At 45.6% G+C, this 16,555-nt stretch overlaps 1 protein-coding gene across 1 annotated transcript in view; it reads left to right on the forward strand.

Annotated features, from left to right (window-relative positions):
• The window catches only part of NRK (Nik related kinase), a 117,816-nt gene that overhangs the window by 23,453 nt on the left and 77,808 nt on the right, over positions 1 to 16,555 (forward strand). Inside the window, exons 3-8 of the mRNA XM_035113283.2 lie at positions 153 to 209; positions 8,113 to 8,238; positions 11,772 to 11,882; positions 12,685 to 12,775; positions 14,480 to 14,610; positions 16,355 to 16,409. Of these exons, the coding sequence (XP_034969174.1) occupies positions 153 to 209; positions 8,113 to 8,238; positions 11,772 to 11,882; positions 12,685 to 12,775; positions 14,480 to 14,610; positions 16,355 to 16,409 (571 nt within the window). The remainder of the gene's footprint in view (positions 1 to 152; positions 210 to 8,112; positions 8,239 to 11,771; positions 11,883 to 12,684; positions 12,776 to 14,479; positions 14,611 to 16,354; positions 16,410 to 16,555) is intronic.

Raw genomic sequence — 16,555 nt, forward strand, 5'->3', positions numbered from 1 at the left:
CAAATGACTTTTGCTCAGCTGAGCAGTTTTAAAATTGTGTCTGATGAAAAATTGGTGCTTTGATTCAGTGGCTTACACAGGTCATTAATCTGCATAATTATGCCAGCATTGTGTGCTTATTTGCCTGTATTGTGTTCTTATCGCCTTCCCAGGGTCGCCATGTGAAGACTGGGCAGCTTGCAGCAATCAAGGTTATGAATGTGACAGAGGTGAGCAGAGAGATCACCAGGCTTTGCTGGAAGTGGTGAGGCGGTTCTATAGAAAAGAAGCAGTTTCCAGCTTTTTTTACACTCTAGCTTGAAGAAGAAATGGAACGGAAGATTAGTTAGGGATGGCAACATCTGACAATTTCAGTTTCTCTTGGTGTCTCCAGCCTTGGTTTTCCAGCCTTAAATTAAGCTCTTCAAGTTTCCACATCAGCTTATGGGTGGGTTGGGTGGCAGGCTGGCTTGCTTGCTTTTTAAGTTTTCATGAAAATTCCTAAGATTTTAGTTTAAATTTCTCCTAATATATTCATTTTTATACATTTCTGCAAAGCAATCTTTTCCTAATATAATGCATCTCTGTATGCCATTTTCACAAATGGATGCATTTATATGCACACATAACTCTAGCATAGCCATTTTCCTACATTTTAACTGCCCAGAGTACTGAGAGTTGTTAGGAGTTTGCTGGTTAATACTACAAGTTACAAGAGGGGCGTTATAAGGGACCCATCCCTGAGTGTTAAAATTATGGCTTCTTTATGGGAGAAAATGACCTGCTTGTATAAATACAGTTCTTTGCACCACACATCCCTTTTCCAAAGGCAACTGAGCTGGTCTCGTTTTCAATCATGCTTGTGCAATTGGGGCATGGCAATAGATGATGCTTAGTTGTGTATATTTTTTCTGGTCTATAATAATGAAGCAATGGAGCCTCTTCCTACTTATTTCTGGGTGATTATCTGTTTCCAGAGATAGCAAATAGAAGATTTCCTGTCGGTTCACTGCAGCCCCTGCTGAGTTTTCATAACATCACTGCCCCCTGTATATACCAGCCGTTTGCTCTGTGAAATCTAGGCCACTGTAGACAGGCCGGCAACCCACAAGTTGTTGATGCAAATACATGTTTCGATTCCCCACCCCACCGGTTGTTTAAAAGAGGAAAGAGGTGGGGGGGAAACAGTTTTTATTTGCTGCCGCCCATCTTGCAAATTGGTGTGGCAGGACTACAAAACTGAATGGCTACGTTGGGCTCCCTACTACCAGCTAGACGGTTGACCCAGTGTTGGCTTCTCTGACTGGTGGTAGCTGTCAAAGGTTTTGTACTGAACTCCCCCCCCCAAAAGGGAATAAAACATGGACTATGAATCACCATAATTGACCTGGGAGGGAGAAATCTGACCAATTGGGACCCCCTGCTGCATCAGTGGTTCCCTGCTCAGGGACCTTTTACATCGATTTTCCAAAACAAGTTATGCTCTCACTCTTGATTAGGTGACACGGCTGCTTTTCTAGTCATAATGCCAAGGTCTCTGTGAGCCATTATCAAAAGCAGCAGAAAAGCAAACTGGGGCCTGATCAACTTGTACAGGGGAGACAGACATTGCACGGCACCATCCATTTCAATCCATCATGGCTGTTCTTCTGTGTGCACAAAACATACCATAACTGCTGAGTGTGGTGCACATTGCAGGCCCAGATCAACACCTGGGATCTTCTGGGTGCAAGGCTCTGTCACTGAGGTGCTGCCATTGAAAAGGCTTTGGGGGGGGGAGGCACCCTCCGCTTTTAAAGTGGCTGCGAAGTGTAGTTTGCTCCGTTTGAAGGACTCTGGCAGCTTAGTGGCTCTGGGTCCCCCTTCATTTTTAAGCTTTGATCTTGAGCCACTTCATTGTAAACTGCTCAGGCAGCAGGATGCTGTGGTGATCACCCTGGGATGATTTGCCCATCTGTCAGGAAGAGCTGCTTCAGTGTCGAGCTTTTGGGAGGGGCCTGGGAACTTTCAGTCTGCTGCATTGGATATGAGAGTCAGTGTGGTTTTTGCAAGCATCTCCCCAGCAGCCGCACTTCCTGTTATCTGACAGAATTAACTGGGCAGGGCTCTTTTTCCGACAAGATCAAAGTCTCGGTTGCATTCTTCTTTTTGAGGGGAAACAGATATAATGAGGGCAGCTGCCAGACACTCTAGTTCAATCGGCTCTTATTCCTTTGTGTTCCTCCATTCATAATGCCAGATAAGTATTGCAAACTAATCATAATACTTCACATTTCACACAGTGGATTTCAAGGCTGCTATTCAACTGATGGGCTGGGACCCACCAGTGGATCGTAGCCTGATTCAAGGTGGGTTGCAACAGGAGCACTCCCCCCATGCAGATATATGGTAGAAGATTAAGAGATGGGTCTCAAAGGCATATTTGGACCATAAATGGGTCTGGGGCCTGAAAAGATTGAATGTGTCTGCTTTTTATTGTATGCATTGTGCCAATAAGAGGGGCTCTGTAGCCCTGAAGTGTAGTTGGAGGTTGCATTTTAGATAACGGTAGCAGTTGTTGAGATAACGGTACCGTTTAGATATCGGTAGCTCAGTTGTTCAGTACACGCTTTCCAGGTTCAGTTTCCAGCAACTCCATGTAGGGATGAAAAAGTCACTGTCACATGTTGTAGAACATCCTTCCTCAATCTTGGGTCATCAGATGTTGTTGGGCCACACATCCCACCACCCTTGACCACTCTGGCAATGGAGGATGGGGGTGTTAGGAGTTGAAGTCTAGCAGTATCTGGAGACCCAAGATTGCTGACTCCTGGTGTAAACAATACTGAGTAAGATGGAACTATGGTCTGCCTCCAAATAGCTTCATATGGGTGTCTTTTGGGGGGGGGGAGCATTTTAATGCTGCTAGTGTAGTCCATTTCACAACACTGAGTTTATCCCTTCCATATAAATGTGCAAGCATGAGTTTAAGTAGGATCAGCCACATTGTTTGTTGAATCTGTGGTAGATTTTCACGCCCTCCCCTTTCTTTACAAGAACGTTAGCACAGCAATGGCTTCGCAGTGAATTGGTGCCAGGTTTGCAAGTAAAGACCAGCTGCTTTGTACTATTTTGCAGAAAGTTGAGCTGATATCCTGTGACAGGTACCCCTCTGAGCCTTGTGCTCCAGGTGGTTGTTGGGTAGCCTTCTTGCAAATCTAAATCCAGCCCACCTAGTGAGTTTGTGGTGGATGCAAAGCACAACTTTTACTTCTCGAAAAATTGGGGAAATATTTGTAATGCTTTGTAATACATTTGAAAAGTGCTTGAAAACTTCAGCTTTGGGAGCATGCAGCTGCCTTGTTACAACAGCTCTACTGGCTGGCTACCTGTCTGTTTCCGAGCACAATTCAAAGTGCCGTAACCGTTTATGACCTATAAAGCCCTATACGACTTAATTCCAAGCTGTCTGAAAGTCCAAGCTGTCTGAAAGACTGTATTCCCTCATATACACCTGCCCAGGTTCTGATACCTTCAGGGGAGGCCCTCCTCAGTTCCGCCACACACAGCCACGCTGTGGAGAGGGCCTTCTCGGTGGCTGCTCTCAGACTTTGGAACTCCCTCCCTAGAGAAGCTAGACTGGCTCCCTCATTGTTGTCCTGCTGTCAGATTAAGACGTTCTTGTTCCAACATGGTTTTAAGAACTGACTGCTTTCAGACCCTCCAAGTGTCCCTGTTTTCCAGGGACGTCCCCGATTTAGAGAAACCATCCCGGTTTCTGATTTGATCCCAGAATGTCCCACTTTTCCTTAAGACGTCCCTATTTTCATTGGAGAAATATTGGAGGGTATGAAGTTATCTGACCTCTGAACTGTCTGAAGACAATCCTCTATAGAGAAGTTTTTTTTAAAAAAAATTGTTTAATGTTTTATTATGTTTTTTATGTATGTTGGAAGCTGCCCAGAATGGCTGGGGCAACCCAGTAAGATGTGTGGTGTATAAATAGAAAAATTATCATTATGGAATGGGAAGTCCCTATTTTCAATGGAGAAAAATAGGGGTCTGGTGCAGTGCTGTTTTTGTGGTGATTATGTTTTTTTAACAGTATATTCTTAGTTGGAATCTGTCTGCCTCAGGAGACAATGTGTTCTGAACCGCAGGCCCAAAGGAAGGATCATGGGAGTGGCTGGGTGCAGGGCATAGCTGCCAAGTCTCCCGTTAAAAAATAAGGGATCCCAGAGGCGCAGCACCGGAAGTCGTCTCTGTGCATGTCTGGACATGCGCAGAAGCGGCTTCCGGTGCTGGCTCTGCCCATGACTAGTCAACCACTCCGAAAGGGATTTAGGATGTGTGTGTGTGTGTGTGTGTGTGTGTGTGCGTGCCTATGTCTGTACACAAAAGCCTTTATAGAAAGTACACCCTCTTCTCATCAAGCCTAAGGTTGAACTGCTTAAGTGGAATTTGTCTGGCACTCAAGGTGCTGGCCTGTTATTAACTGTGCTATGCTGTATTTGTTCATTTTGCTGGGCAACCAATGTGTAACTGACACATATTATTTCTTGGTTTAATCAGGACCCTCAAATCTATTGATCACCCTGCCTTGAGGCAAGCCAGAAACAGGCAAGCTGCAATCTGAACCTAACCATGTTTACTCAGAAGTAAATCCCACTGCATTTGCATGGGCTTCCCCCCAAATAAATGCGTATCAGATGGCAGCTTTAATATTCCCTCCACACAACTTAATATAGCATTGACTCCAAAGGTCTGGACCATTTCATCCCACCTGCATCCAATCTTTTTTCACCCTCCCCACTTTTTACATGAGTAGAATGTGTGCTTTTATTTAAAATGCATCTCTGAGTTATTTGTGGGGCCTGCCTGGTGTTTTTACATGAGTAGAATGTGTGCTTTTATTAAAAATGCATCTCTGGGTTATTTGTGGGGCATAGGAATTTGTTCATTTTTTTCCTCCAAAATATAGTCCGGCCCACCACATGGTCTGAGGGACGGTGGACCTCAGACCATGTTTTCAGGCCGGTTTTTTATGATGGGCATAAAGCCGAATAAACATCTTTGCTTTGCTTTGGACCGGCCCCCTGCTGAAAAAGGTTGCTGACCCCTCTCTCACCACAAGGAAAAGGAAGATTCTACTCTGCTTTTTCTCCCAAGGCCAAACTGAAACAGATGAAATTCTGCCCCCCAGGGGGTCAAATGGGAATTTTGCCACAGGTTTTAATAGAGCCAGGACTCCCCCCCCCCCCAAGCCAACAAAATAGCTCAAGGCTTCGGGTTCCCAGTTTTCTATTTTAAAGTCTCTGGGCTGTACACAAAGTACATTTCTAACAATGCTTCTTTTGGGGGAATAACCGTGATTTAAACACTTATCGATTACGGTTTGGAAAGTAGCAGTTTATGCATATCAATAAGCTTATCACTCTTCCCTATAGCACCTCTAACCATGATCCCCCCCCCATGATTTTAAAAAAAATACAATACGTCTTTGAGAGAGTTAAAACGCCTGCTTAATTATTATTACTATTATTCAGCAACAGAATTTTGCCAATGCAGAGGCTTAAAATGGGCAGCTGTCTAAATGGTAGGCAAAAGCAACCACACATAACACACCCTAAGAACATGATGGCACATACAAAAGGGTGGATGTGCAAATCACCCCAACACACACACACACCCTCCAGATTCCTCCTTTTCTGCACACAATATACAGCACTGCACAGGGAGGAAGAAGAGATGCAAGATAAGCACTGCTTATCTACTTTCAGAATTAAAATCTGGCAGTGATTTTAAAAATCTCCCCCCTGTTTTTTGAGGGGAGGAGAGCCCCGTTTTTAGGGGTTCGGGTCAAAGCTGTTTAGCTTTTTTAGAGAGAGGGACTCCCCCATTTTAAGCCCTGTTTTATTGGGGTTCAGGGAGGAAAGTTAGTTCCGTTTGGGGGGTGTTCTGGGAAAATTTAAGGGGGAAGGGATTAGTCGCTCACCAAAAGATCGCTGTGAAGGCAATCTGCCTCACAGCAAAAACTCCGTCTTCTGTTCCAGAGATCAGGAGAAAATGCAGGGAGGGGAGAGTGGGCGGGGCCAGGTGCTCTTGCCTCTTAGGCAAAAGCAAAGGAAAAGGCATCTAGTCGATCCTGATCGACCTGTTGGACGTCCCTGCAGTAGATGCAGAAACGTAGGCCGAGGCAGGGCAAAGGAGGAGGCTGCTTTTGGGGGGTGAGGGGAGAGGGGGAGGTCGCGGCTTGGCCGGGGAAGATGGTGCCTTTTCAAGTGGCTGCTTCTGGGGAATAGGGAGGGGAGGGGAAGGTTCAGGGAGAGGAGCTGCTTCCTTTAAAATCCGGGAGATTTAAGGGATATTTTACCATCTGGGCTGCCAGCGGGAAACGGATTTAAATACGGGGTTTCCTGCTAAAAACGGGAGACTTAGGGATACCAAAAAAGGATCTCAAAAATGCCAGTTTATTTAAGAAAGGTGTAGAGTAGACTTACAGCAAACCACCCTGCCAGGTTTACAGAAGGATGCTGCAGTAAGGAGATAGCTTGTCCACACCCAAGCAAACATTTATAAGTTCTTTAAAAAACAAAAGCAGCACCTGACCAGATGAGGGCATAAGTGGCAAATACCCAAATCTTGCAGATTGTTCCCTGTTCTGGGCTCAGAGCCCTGCACCCCAAGCCCCCAGATAAGGATAACTTCAAAGCAATCCAATTAGCCTGTATGAAAGCAAGCAAATATAAACGTGTATGAGCTCATTGCTACAACTGCTACCAATTAATTGTGGGGTTATCTTGACTACCAAGATGGCGGTTCCAGAGCTTCCAGAACAGTTCACCTTTGGTTCAGCACACAATGGAAGAATGCACCTTCAGGGGTAAAGTCAAACCTTTGGAGAGTTACAGCACCTGCTGTAGTTTTTGAGACCAATATGGATGAGGCATGTTTTGTTGCAGCTGGGGTAGATGAAGGTGTCTGGTTGTGCTGCTGCAGATGCACCATGCATGGCATTTCTTCTCTCTGTGCTCCTCCCAGTGGTCATTCCTCCTCTGGTCACTGCTGTGGATACATAACTTGACTATCTGTCTCCAGGCACTGTGATTGTCTGCAAGGGATTTCCACATGGTGAAGTTAATGTTGCCAGTTAATGTTGTCATGTGATAGATAGATAGATAGATAGATAGATAGATATGTTTAATTGCTTTTTGATGATTTGGGGGTTTTTTTGGTCTGCTTTTAGGTGTCTTACTTTATCTGTAAGACATCTTGTGTCCCTGTCAGGGGAATGAATAAATGAATAAATAAATATATACTAATAATAATACTTATAGAGGAGGTCATCGGAAATGAAGTTGGCCATAATGTGAATGTCTTTCTTTTGAGGTTAAAGGCGTGTGCTTTGCACCTTAGGTCTGGGTGGGTTTCAGATTGGTTTTCTAAATGTGAACATCAACCCAAGAAGTAGCACATCAAGCAAGCAACATCTCCTTCGCATGTCAGAGCTGCTTTGAACAACAGTTTGTTCAAAGCCAGCTCTGCTGTAGCAAAATGAGGCAGTGGCCTCAGGAAACTGATTCTGACAGAGCAGAGAGCATACAGTTCAGATTAATGTACCTAAGTGAGGCATATCCATTAATGGGTGTAATTTGAAAAGGACCAGCATTGGAAAGAGCCTAGTATTTTTTACTGCCAGGGAGGTGGGGGAGGGGTGCTTGTAGGATTTTCTGCTTCAAGGTTACAGAGTAACTTGGCTAGCCTTGGGCAATACGCACCACCATGATGTGTGAGGTATAAGTTACCATTTGGTGCTCTCCCTCAGACAGCAAAATGCCATGGACTGGTCCTGCTGTTGTTTACAGGCCAGATAGTACCTAAGCAAATTCTGGGTGCTTTGATCCTCATTGCATTGGGGAGCAATTTCCATCAGCATCATGACATATGGAAGTAATGCATTTAACATCATGTGCAACTTAGCAGTTGGTGGACCTGTTTGCCAAGCACTTGTCCATTCTCATTTTAAAGCTCTCCAACCTTGTGGCAGTGAGTTCCACAAACACTGCCTTGAGCACTGGGCTCAGGTCAGGCTTCTGAGAACTCTCTCTGTATATTGATGCCCCCGTAATCTCCCCACCCTTCTTTTTGCCCTAGGATGAAGAAGAGGAAATCAAACTGGAAATAAACATGTTGAAGAAATATTCCCATCACAGGAACATTGCAACGTATTATGGAGCATTTGTAAAGAAAAGTCCTGTGGGTCAGGATGACCAGCTGTGGGTAGGTATCCAGTTAACTCATTGTGCATCTTTAAAGGTCCCTGTTTAATCAGTTACTCTCAGTGCCCATTTAGGGAATAGCGGCTTCCCCCCATTAAGCTCCTTTATATCTTCTCTTTTTCTCTCTCTCCCCTCTTCATTCCTTGCTTCCTGAACTAGGGGAGGAATTCAGTGTCACACTTTCTCCAACATTCTGCCAGGGCAAGCATTTCAGAACAATTCCCTTCCCCTTTTCCATTGCATTGGTAGAAACTTCCACTACTGGGACCAGTTAGTAGAATAGGGTGTAGAAGAATTTCCGAAAATTCCTTTACATACCCAGCTGCTCATTGCACTCTGCAAATATCATCTTATCAGGAAGTCTGTTCCACGTGAAATGAGAATCAGGCCTTTAGCGTGGTGGCACCTACCATTTGAAACTCTCATTACATATCATACAGGAACCATTTCTATTATTTTTGGCACCTATTAAAGACTTTCCTCTTTCAACAAGCCTTCTAAGTGGAGATTGTTATCCTATTATTTTTTATTATTTCTATTTATTGCATTTATATATCACCTTTATCTTCAAAGGAACTCAAGGTGTTGTGCATGGCTCCCCCCCCCATTTCACCCTAACAACCCTGTGAGGTAGGTTAGGCTCAGAGATGGAGACTGGCCCAAGGTCACCCAGCGAGCTTCATGGTTTGAGTACAGGTTTGAACCCTGCTCTCCCAGGTCCTAGTCCAGCACTCTAACCATTACACCACACTGGCTTGCACTGCACCAACCTCCCCATTGGCTCACCTTTCCTTCCCAGCTCCCAGCAAGCAGCAGCAATGTGGCCAAGCAGCAGCCACAGGTGAGCAGAGGCACCCCTTGTTTTCTGCTACTGCTTATAACTAATCTAGGTCAGAAGGAAGTAAAGGAGAATGAGGAGTGGATGAACCATGCTTGTCCTGAGAAGGCAAGCACTTCTCTTTCCCCTCTATTCACAGGGGACACCAGTGCACAGATCAGGAAGGTTTTTGGCTTATCCTGCCTACAGATTAGTATCTGGGAGACATGGGCTAATATTTTGTTAGGGAGGATCATACATTAGTGCAAAACATGGGACTCATTGGCCTTCAGGTCTTCTCCATGCCTGTAACTTTGTGGCTGCATAGGGAGATCAGTCATGGTTATTGACCATCTGGAAGTCGACTGATGGCCACTGTAATTGCCGTTTTGCACAGTTGTCCATGAAATTAGCAGTTGTGACCAGAGCAAAGGAATCTAATAGATGCAAATGTTGACTGTGGCATTAGAAGGTGCTTTAGTTATATATACATATTTTAAAAGGTTATTACGGGCAAGATGGAAACAACGGGAACATTAGCAACTTAATGCAGTGTGTGTCTGCATGAGTATGTTTGTTTTTAATATCGTTGACCAGCAGCCATTCCATCAGGCTGTAGTAGAGAGAGAGTCAAGGCAATTTCAATGGCTCTCCCAAGACGCCAGCTCCATCTGGCTCTTTCCGTCCTCAGCTGTCATCTAGCAACAGCCATTTCTTCAGGCAGATGGAAAGCAAGACCCCACCATCAGCTTGGCTGAGAGACCAGCTTCATTTGGTCCCTCCTCTTCTCTCTGAACATTTTCCGTTCCAGATTGTCTTTATAAGAGCTGCTAGCATGGGCGTACCCAGGATCAAAACTGGGGGGGCAAGGGGAGGGGCCAAGGCACGGAAGGGGAGGGGCCACAAAGTGGGCGGGGAAAGTGCAGTCAGAGGCGCCGGGCTGATGGGCAGAGGCGGAGCACAGCCTGACAGAGCGCACCATGGCGCGACCTCCCTCCAGCTGGGAGATTGAGAGAGAGAGAGAAAGAGAGATCTGGAACCGCGCAGACGCCCCTCTCTCCTTGCGACCCTGTTCTCAGCAACTGCCGACCCCTGCACGGTTTTGCATGCGGGCAGATGACGGAGCCAAGCTCCTCCCACTGCCTCGCGATGGCCCAATCGAAAAGACCCTGGCCAAAGGCGGGTGCCTTTGTCACAGAGAGGAAAGCTGGGGAGGCGCCGGCAATAGTGCAGCCACCGCTGCGCCAGGAAAGGGGGCAGCAAGGCAGGAGTTTGCCAGGGCAGGAAGGCCCCCCTGCCGCGCTCCCTGGTTCCCCGCCGTGCATGGCTTTGCCTGAGGGCGTGACAGGGAGCTGGAGGGAGAGCGCGGCGTGACGGGCGGGAACGGCGAACTCGCGCTCCGCTGGGCTGTGCCCCTCCCTAGAAGCAGGGCTGGTGGGCGGAGACAGAGCCCAGCCCAGCCCAGCGGAGTGCGAGTTTGGCGTTCCCGCCCGCCACGCCGCGCTCTCTGGTTCCCCGCCGCGCTTGGCCTTGCCTGAGGGCGCGACGGGGAGCTGGAGGGAGGGCGCAGCGCGGCGGGCGGGAACGGCGAACTCGCGCTCCGCCGGGCTGTGCCCCTCCCTAGAAGCAGGGCTGGTGGGCGGAGGCGGAGCCCAGCGGAGCGCGAGTTCAGCGTTCCCGCCCACCGCACCGCGCTCCCTGGTTCTCCGCCGTGCTTGGCCTTGCCTGGGGGGGGGCAGCTGGCTTCTAGAGTAGGGCAGCTGCCCTAACTTGCCCCGTGGTGGGTACGCCCTTGGCTGCTAGGTAGCTTTTACAAACTGGGGTCTGAATATGTGTGTTTTCCTCTTCCCTCCTCATCCTTTCTTCTTTATGTGTTGTGTCTTTTAGATTGCAAGCAGGAACTGGCTTGTGTGTGTTTCTTTTAACTGATATTAGACAAGTCACTCTGGGAGCTCTTGTGGCTAAAAGGCATGGTAAAAAAAAATGCTGCTGACAAATAAGCGTGGTAAATGTGATTGCCAATTAGCTTTCAGGGTTTGTTTTGTGTGCTTGATTGGTACCTGTGGCAAAAGTGGTACCTAAAGACCAAGTGGATGACACCCCAAAATTAAGAACTGATCAAATTCTAGTATTAACAGGAGCTTCAAGATGCTCTTCTCCCATCCTTGAACACTCACTTTCTAAAGCAGATCCAGCCCATTCATTATTTGAGATGGCATGGAATAACAACATAGTGGTCTGCACCCTTTTGCCAGCCATTAGATTCCCTTGGCAAGTGCTAGGAGCACAGTACTGGTAATTATTCAGCCATACATGCACAGGAAGCTAACATGCACTCAGTTCAGATGGCATGCCCAAACCACAGTTTGTCTCCCGGGGCAGTGATTGTTCATTTTCTAAATGTATTAGACACACAGTAGCTATTGCTCTCTGGGCATCATATGAGAAAACAGTAAAAACAGGATAAAACCCCAAAACCCAACAGCATACAATATTGAAGCTACGGCAGGTAAACCAATTGACATTGGTCAAACCTTAAGCAAACTGCTTTAAAGTAAAGTTTCTTTTAAAATAAATAAATAAAATGTTGCTTCTAACTGCAGCCAGGTAAATAATAATAATAATAATAATAATAATAATAATAATAATAATAATGTATTTGTTACTTAAATTTCTTCTTTTCAGCAATAAATAACTCTGCTTTTGCTCTTCCCCAGCTGGTGATGGAATATTGTGGAGCTGGTTCTGTGACAGATTTGGTGAAGAAGACAAAAGGAAACTGTTTCAAAGAAGACTGGATTGCGTATATATGCAGAGAAGTTCTCAGGGTAGGAGTCACCTCCATGAAATACAGAAGCAAACATTATTTTTTGTTTGAGTCAGACTTGGGATGGCATGCAGCATCAGACACCATCATACGTACTAAGTGTGAACTCAAGAGTTCGTGCTATGATGACTTCGCCTATGGAGCTACTGGAAAATGAGGAAGTTATCAGCAACACTTCCGGGGGAATTCTGGTGTTTTCAGAAGTAGGGAAGAGAGAAGAAAGCGGGGATTCCATGTAGCCCAGTGAGCTTGCTCTGTGGCAATGGAATGGCAGCCTGTGAGGAGGGGAGGCAGAAGCCAGACAGTATGTTAGAAGAGCAGCTGGCCCCATGCATGGAGATTCTTAAAATTGAACCTCAGAGAACTGCAACATCTTACCTAGCAACCTAAATTTTGCTTCTAGAATCAGTGTTTTTCAACGTAATTGGTGTCAGCATGTGCCATGGGTGCTGTCATCTCCCTGAGTTATTGGTCCTCTTGCTGAGGATTGTGGGCTTCCCATCAGAGCATCTGGCACTGGACACTGTAAGAACAGGACTCTTCTTAGCCTATCTAGACAGCACACAATGTCAACACTATTGGGCAAGTCACCATACAATCAACTGCATTGCAATGTGTTCTTTATTACAAGGATCTCCCACCCACTATCCACCCCAGATGATTATCTTTAGATGATGAATGAATGAGGCAGTGGGAGAGGTCATTTCCTCACCCAAGATATGAGCTATGTTGTCTAGTTTGAATAGAAGCAGGAAGGGGCAAGATAGCTCAGTGTGGTTGTTTGTTTGTTTTTTATCTTCCAGGGATTAGCACACTTACATGCTCATCATGTTATCCACCGAGACATTAAAGGGCAGAATGTGCTTCTGACAGAAAATGCTGAAGTGAAGCTAGGTATGTGTTCCTTGTCTTTTTTGATGGGGATGAGTAGCGATTCTTCAGAGGTAACTGTAGTGTTGTAAATAGGGACACTTGAGGGACTTTTGTGAATTTTGAGGCAAGCAGACCCTGATCCACAACCCCCAGACTAATGTGGGGCTCAGAATGTAATCAGGTTCCTCACATCTCTGAATTCTGTGGTGTAGTTCTCAGCTTGAAAAGCCTTTTTTTAAAGCGCTAAGGTGCATACATTGAGAAATGCATACATTGAAATAAAATACATATATAAATATGACTTTGCATATCCACTCATTGAAATTTGTGAATATAAGATTAACTAAGAAAAACGGGGCAGAATGGATTTGTGAATGAATGCCAGCAAAATGGCTGTGGCCTGGAGAGAGGCAGATCCATCTATCCCTTGTCACGAAGATACCGAATTATTGAGAATTATATATTTTTTTGGGGGGGGTGGCACCTCTCCCTTTAATTTTTCATTCTTTCTTTGTAATACACACTTGGAAGCAAATAGTTAATCTTTCTCATCAAGTGAAGAAAATCACCTGTAGATCCTTCAGTGAGAATAGAGATAGAGGTGGAGAGTGATTTAGGGAGTTGTTGAACCTTTGTCCTCAGGCTTTGCTCACATATGCATGCCCATAATTTGACGACATAATTTGACAGCTTGACTATAATTTGACACCCGCAGTATCAAGTGTTGTAGGCAGCATGATTGATCAAAGCAGCTCAAACACTACAGATAGAATATTTAGTCTTAGCTCAGTTGGCGTGCAAGTTGCAGGGCTCAGCTCAGAGACAACAGGAACCCATGGCTTCCCATGGTGAGAATAATATGTGGCGGCACTTGCAACATATGAACGGATTGCTTGTAGCCGCAGACTTTGTATAAATAAATATATTTATATTTGGAAGAAGTTTATACAGAATACAGTTAGTTATTAATAATCATATATGTATTAGCATTTATAAGAATCGTGTATAAATTAGCACATACAGTCATACCTCATGTTGCATCCGCTGTGGGATGCATTTTTTCATGATACGAACGCGGCGGACCCGGAAGTGTTTACTTCCAGGTTTTTGCCGTGTGCGCATGCGCAGAAGCATTCTGTGTGCTTCACACATGCGCCAAAGCGCCACTCGGGTTGTGGACTTTTCGGGGTGCATTAACATTTTTTTAAAAAAACCCAACACCTTCCTGATTCACTTGGACCAGGTTTTTAATCAGTCTGAATTAAATGGGCTATATCCAATGTTCACTTTCAGCTAATGCAATTTTTATTGTTGTGCAAGAGCAGAATCCAATGCAATAGCTGCACTATCAGAAACTGGTGCAACAGATTGTGCAATCTATTGCATAACAAAGTTACCAGCAATCTGCTTGGGTTGGTTGTGCAATGGTGTTTCGCTAGTGCAAAACATTTCACCAGCCGAACAAGTATATCGCTGAATGACTTTTAACTTAGCAGTACGTTGGACATGACACAATGTAATTGCTTGATCAACTAAGCATTTTATCCCTCCTCATCACCTCAAGCTCAGTGTTTTGACTGGATTCAGTTCATGCATTCAGCTGCACGTCACCAAGAGCAAATGAGGGCCCTTCCCTGTGGTTGTGCTCTGCTTTTTTGCAACCAGCTGTGTGGTTCCACGCACCCCTCACTTGCTTCATTGCTTGTGCCTGCTTGGCTTTTGCAGTGGATTTTGGAGTGAGTGCCCAACTAGACAGGACAATTGGCAGAAGGAACACATTCATTGGGACCCCCTACTGGATGGCACCAGAGGTCATTGCTTGTGATGAAAACCCAGAGTCAACATATGACTACAGAGTAAGTCCTGTTGCTGCTGGCTGACCTCCTGTCCACCTCCTCTTCAAGCACTTGGCCAAAACATGCTTTGTTCTCACTTTTTTATTTGCTCTGGAAACAAAGATGTTTGTTTTTTTCCTCCACTTCTTGAAATCAACCACTGTGATCTGCACCACAACAGTCTTCCACCTCATAAATATTGCCTTATGTACTCTTCTGTATCCAGTCCTCCTTTGTCCCCTACACTGCCTTCCAGACCACTACTATTTCTTTCACAGCATCCCTTCTGTATCTAAAGTCAGCTCCCTGTTTTTTGTTTTGACCACATCACACCTTCACTGTCGTTTTCTCCCTCTGTTTTCTTGCTCAGTTCTGATTCCTCTTCAGTCACTTTGCTCCCACTTAAAACCTTGGCCAATGAACAGAATAAGCAGGTGTTTTGTTGTTGTAATAGACTGAGTTTGGATGAGAGGGAAAAGGAAGGAGAAGAGCCCTTGGGGTATAACATTTTAAGACTTATGACAGTTGAGAAGCGACAGCTGACAATTGGGAGAGGATGAAGGTGGTTTGTTTGGGTGGGAATGGGTTTGGGAAATTAGTAGCTCTGATCCTGTTCATCAGAGATTTTTTATTGTTCCTTAATTAAACACTCAGTCTGGGGTTAACCCTAAGTAATTGACAGTGAAAGTTAGGCTTAAAGGGATTGAATACCTATCCCTATATCTGAAGAAGTGTGCATGCACACGAACGCTTATACCAAAAACAAACTTAGTAGGTCTCTAAGGTGCTACTGGACAATTTTTTGATTTTTTTTTTTACCTATCCCTATACTCATACATTGGTAGGTATGGGAGATGATTGATTTATTTTACACTTAAAGTTGATCCCACCTAATTTGTACTTTCTGAAACAATTCAGAAACCAAAGCACAGCCATCCTTTGGAATCTGCACTTCTCTGAAATTTGCAGTGCAGTTCTCCAGAAAGGTGAAGTGCACAAAAATGGATGCACTAAAGCAGGGGTCCCCAGACTTTCTGCGCGGCGGGCCGGTGCCCGCCGCGCCGACCGCGCGGTGGGCCGGAGGGCAGGGGAGTGCGCGCGCAGCGGGCCGGAGGGCGGGGGAGTGCGCGCCCGTGCGCATGCGCACACGCACACGGGCGGGAAAAAAATCGCCAAAAATTGCTTGTGCGCATGCGTATGGGCCTCCCCCGACCCGGAAGTGCACCAGAAATGACCTCTTCCGGGTCGGGAGAGGCCCATACGCATGCGCACAAAGGATTTTCGGCGATTTTTTGCCGATTTTTTAGATCGTCGCTGCGCCGCGCGCCGTGAGAGCGGGCGGCGGCAGCGGGCGGCGGGAGTCGTCGCGGGCCGGATTGGAAGGCCGATTGGGCCGCATCCGGCCCGGGGGCCGTAGTTTGGGGACCCCTGCACTAAAGCAAAGTGTGCATACATGAATGAAAATAACATAGATAGATGCTTTGTAATAGGAAAAATTACTCTGCAAAAATGTGCATATTAGGAAAAATTGCATTCATAAATGTATTTAACAGAAGAAATTTGCACTAAAATGCTGGTGAATTTTCACAACGACCTTTAAAAAAAATGCAAACTGTTGTGTAAATGTGATTGGGAAAATGAGAAAAAGATAAAGTGAAATCGGCACATGCAATGGTTGAGTTGCATTCAATGTGGTAGACCCTAAGTGGTGCCAACCTACTTTCTACTGTCCCTTTATGTTTATGCATTGTCTGTTTTCCTTTAGAGTGACTTGTGGTCACTGGGAATCACAGCTATCGAGATGGCCGAAGGGGCTCCTCGTAAGTTTTGTTTTGTTTTGTTTTGCCTTCTATAACATGTTCAGTCTTAACGTCAGTGCCCTTGTTGAATGTAGAACATTGGCTGAATATGTGTATTTCCAAGTTCACATAGCCTCCAGTAAATTGTCCTTGTGGTTACTAAATAG

Source organism: Zootoca vivipara, chromosome Z (assembly GCF_963506605.1).
Source record: "Zootoca vivipara chromosome Z, rZooViv1.1, whole genome shotgun sequence".
Lineage (NCBI taxonomy): Eukaryota > Metazoa > Chordata > Lepidosauria > Squamata > Lacertidae > Zootoca > Zootoca vivipara.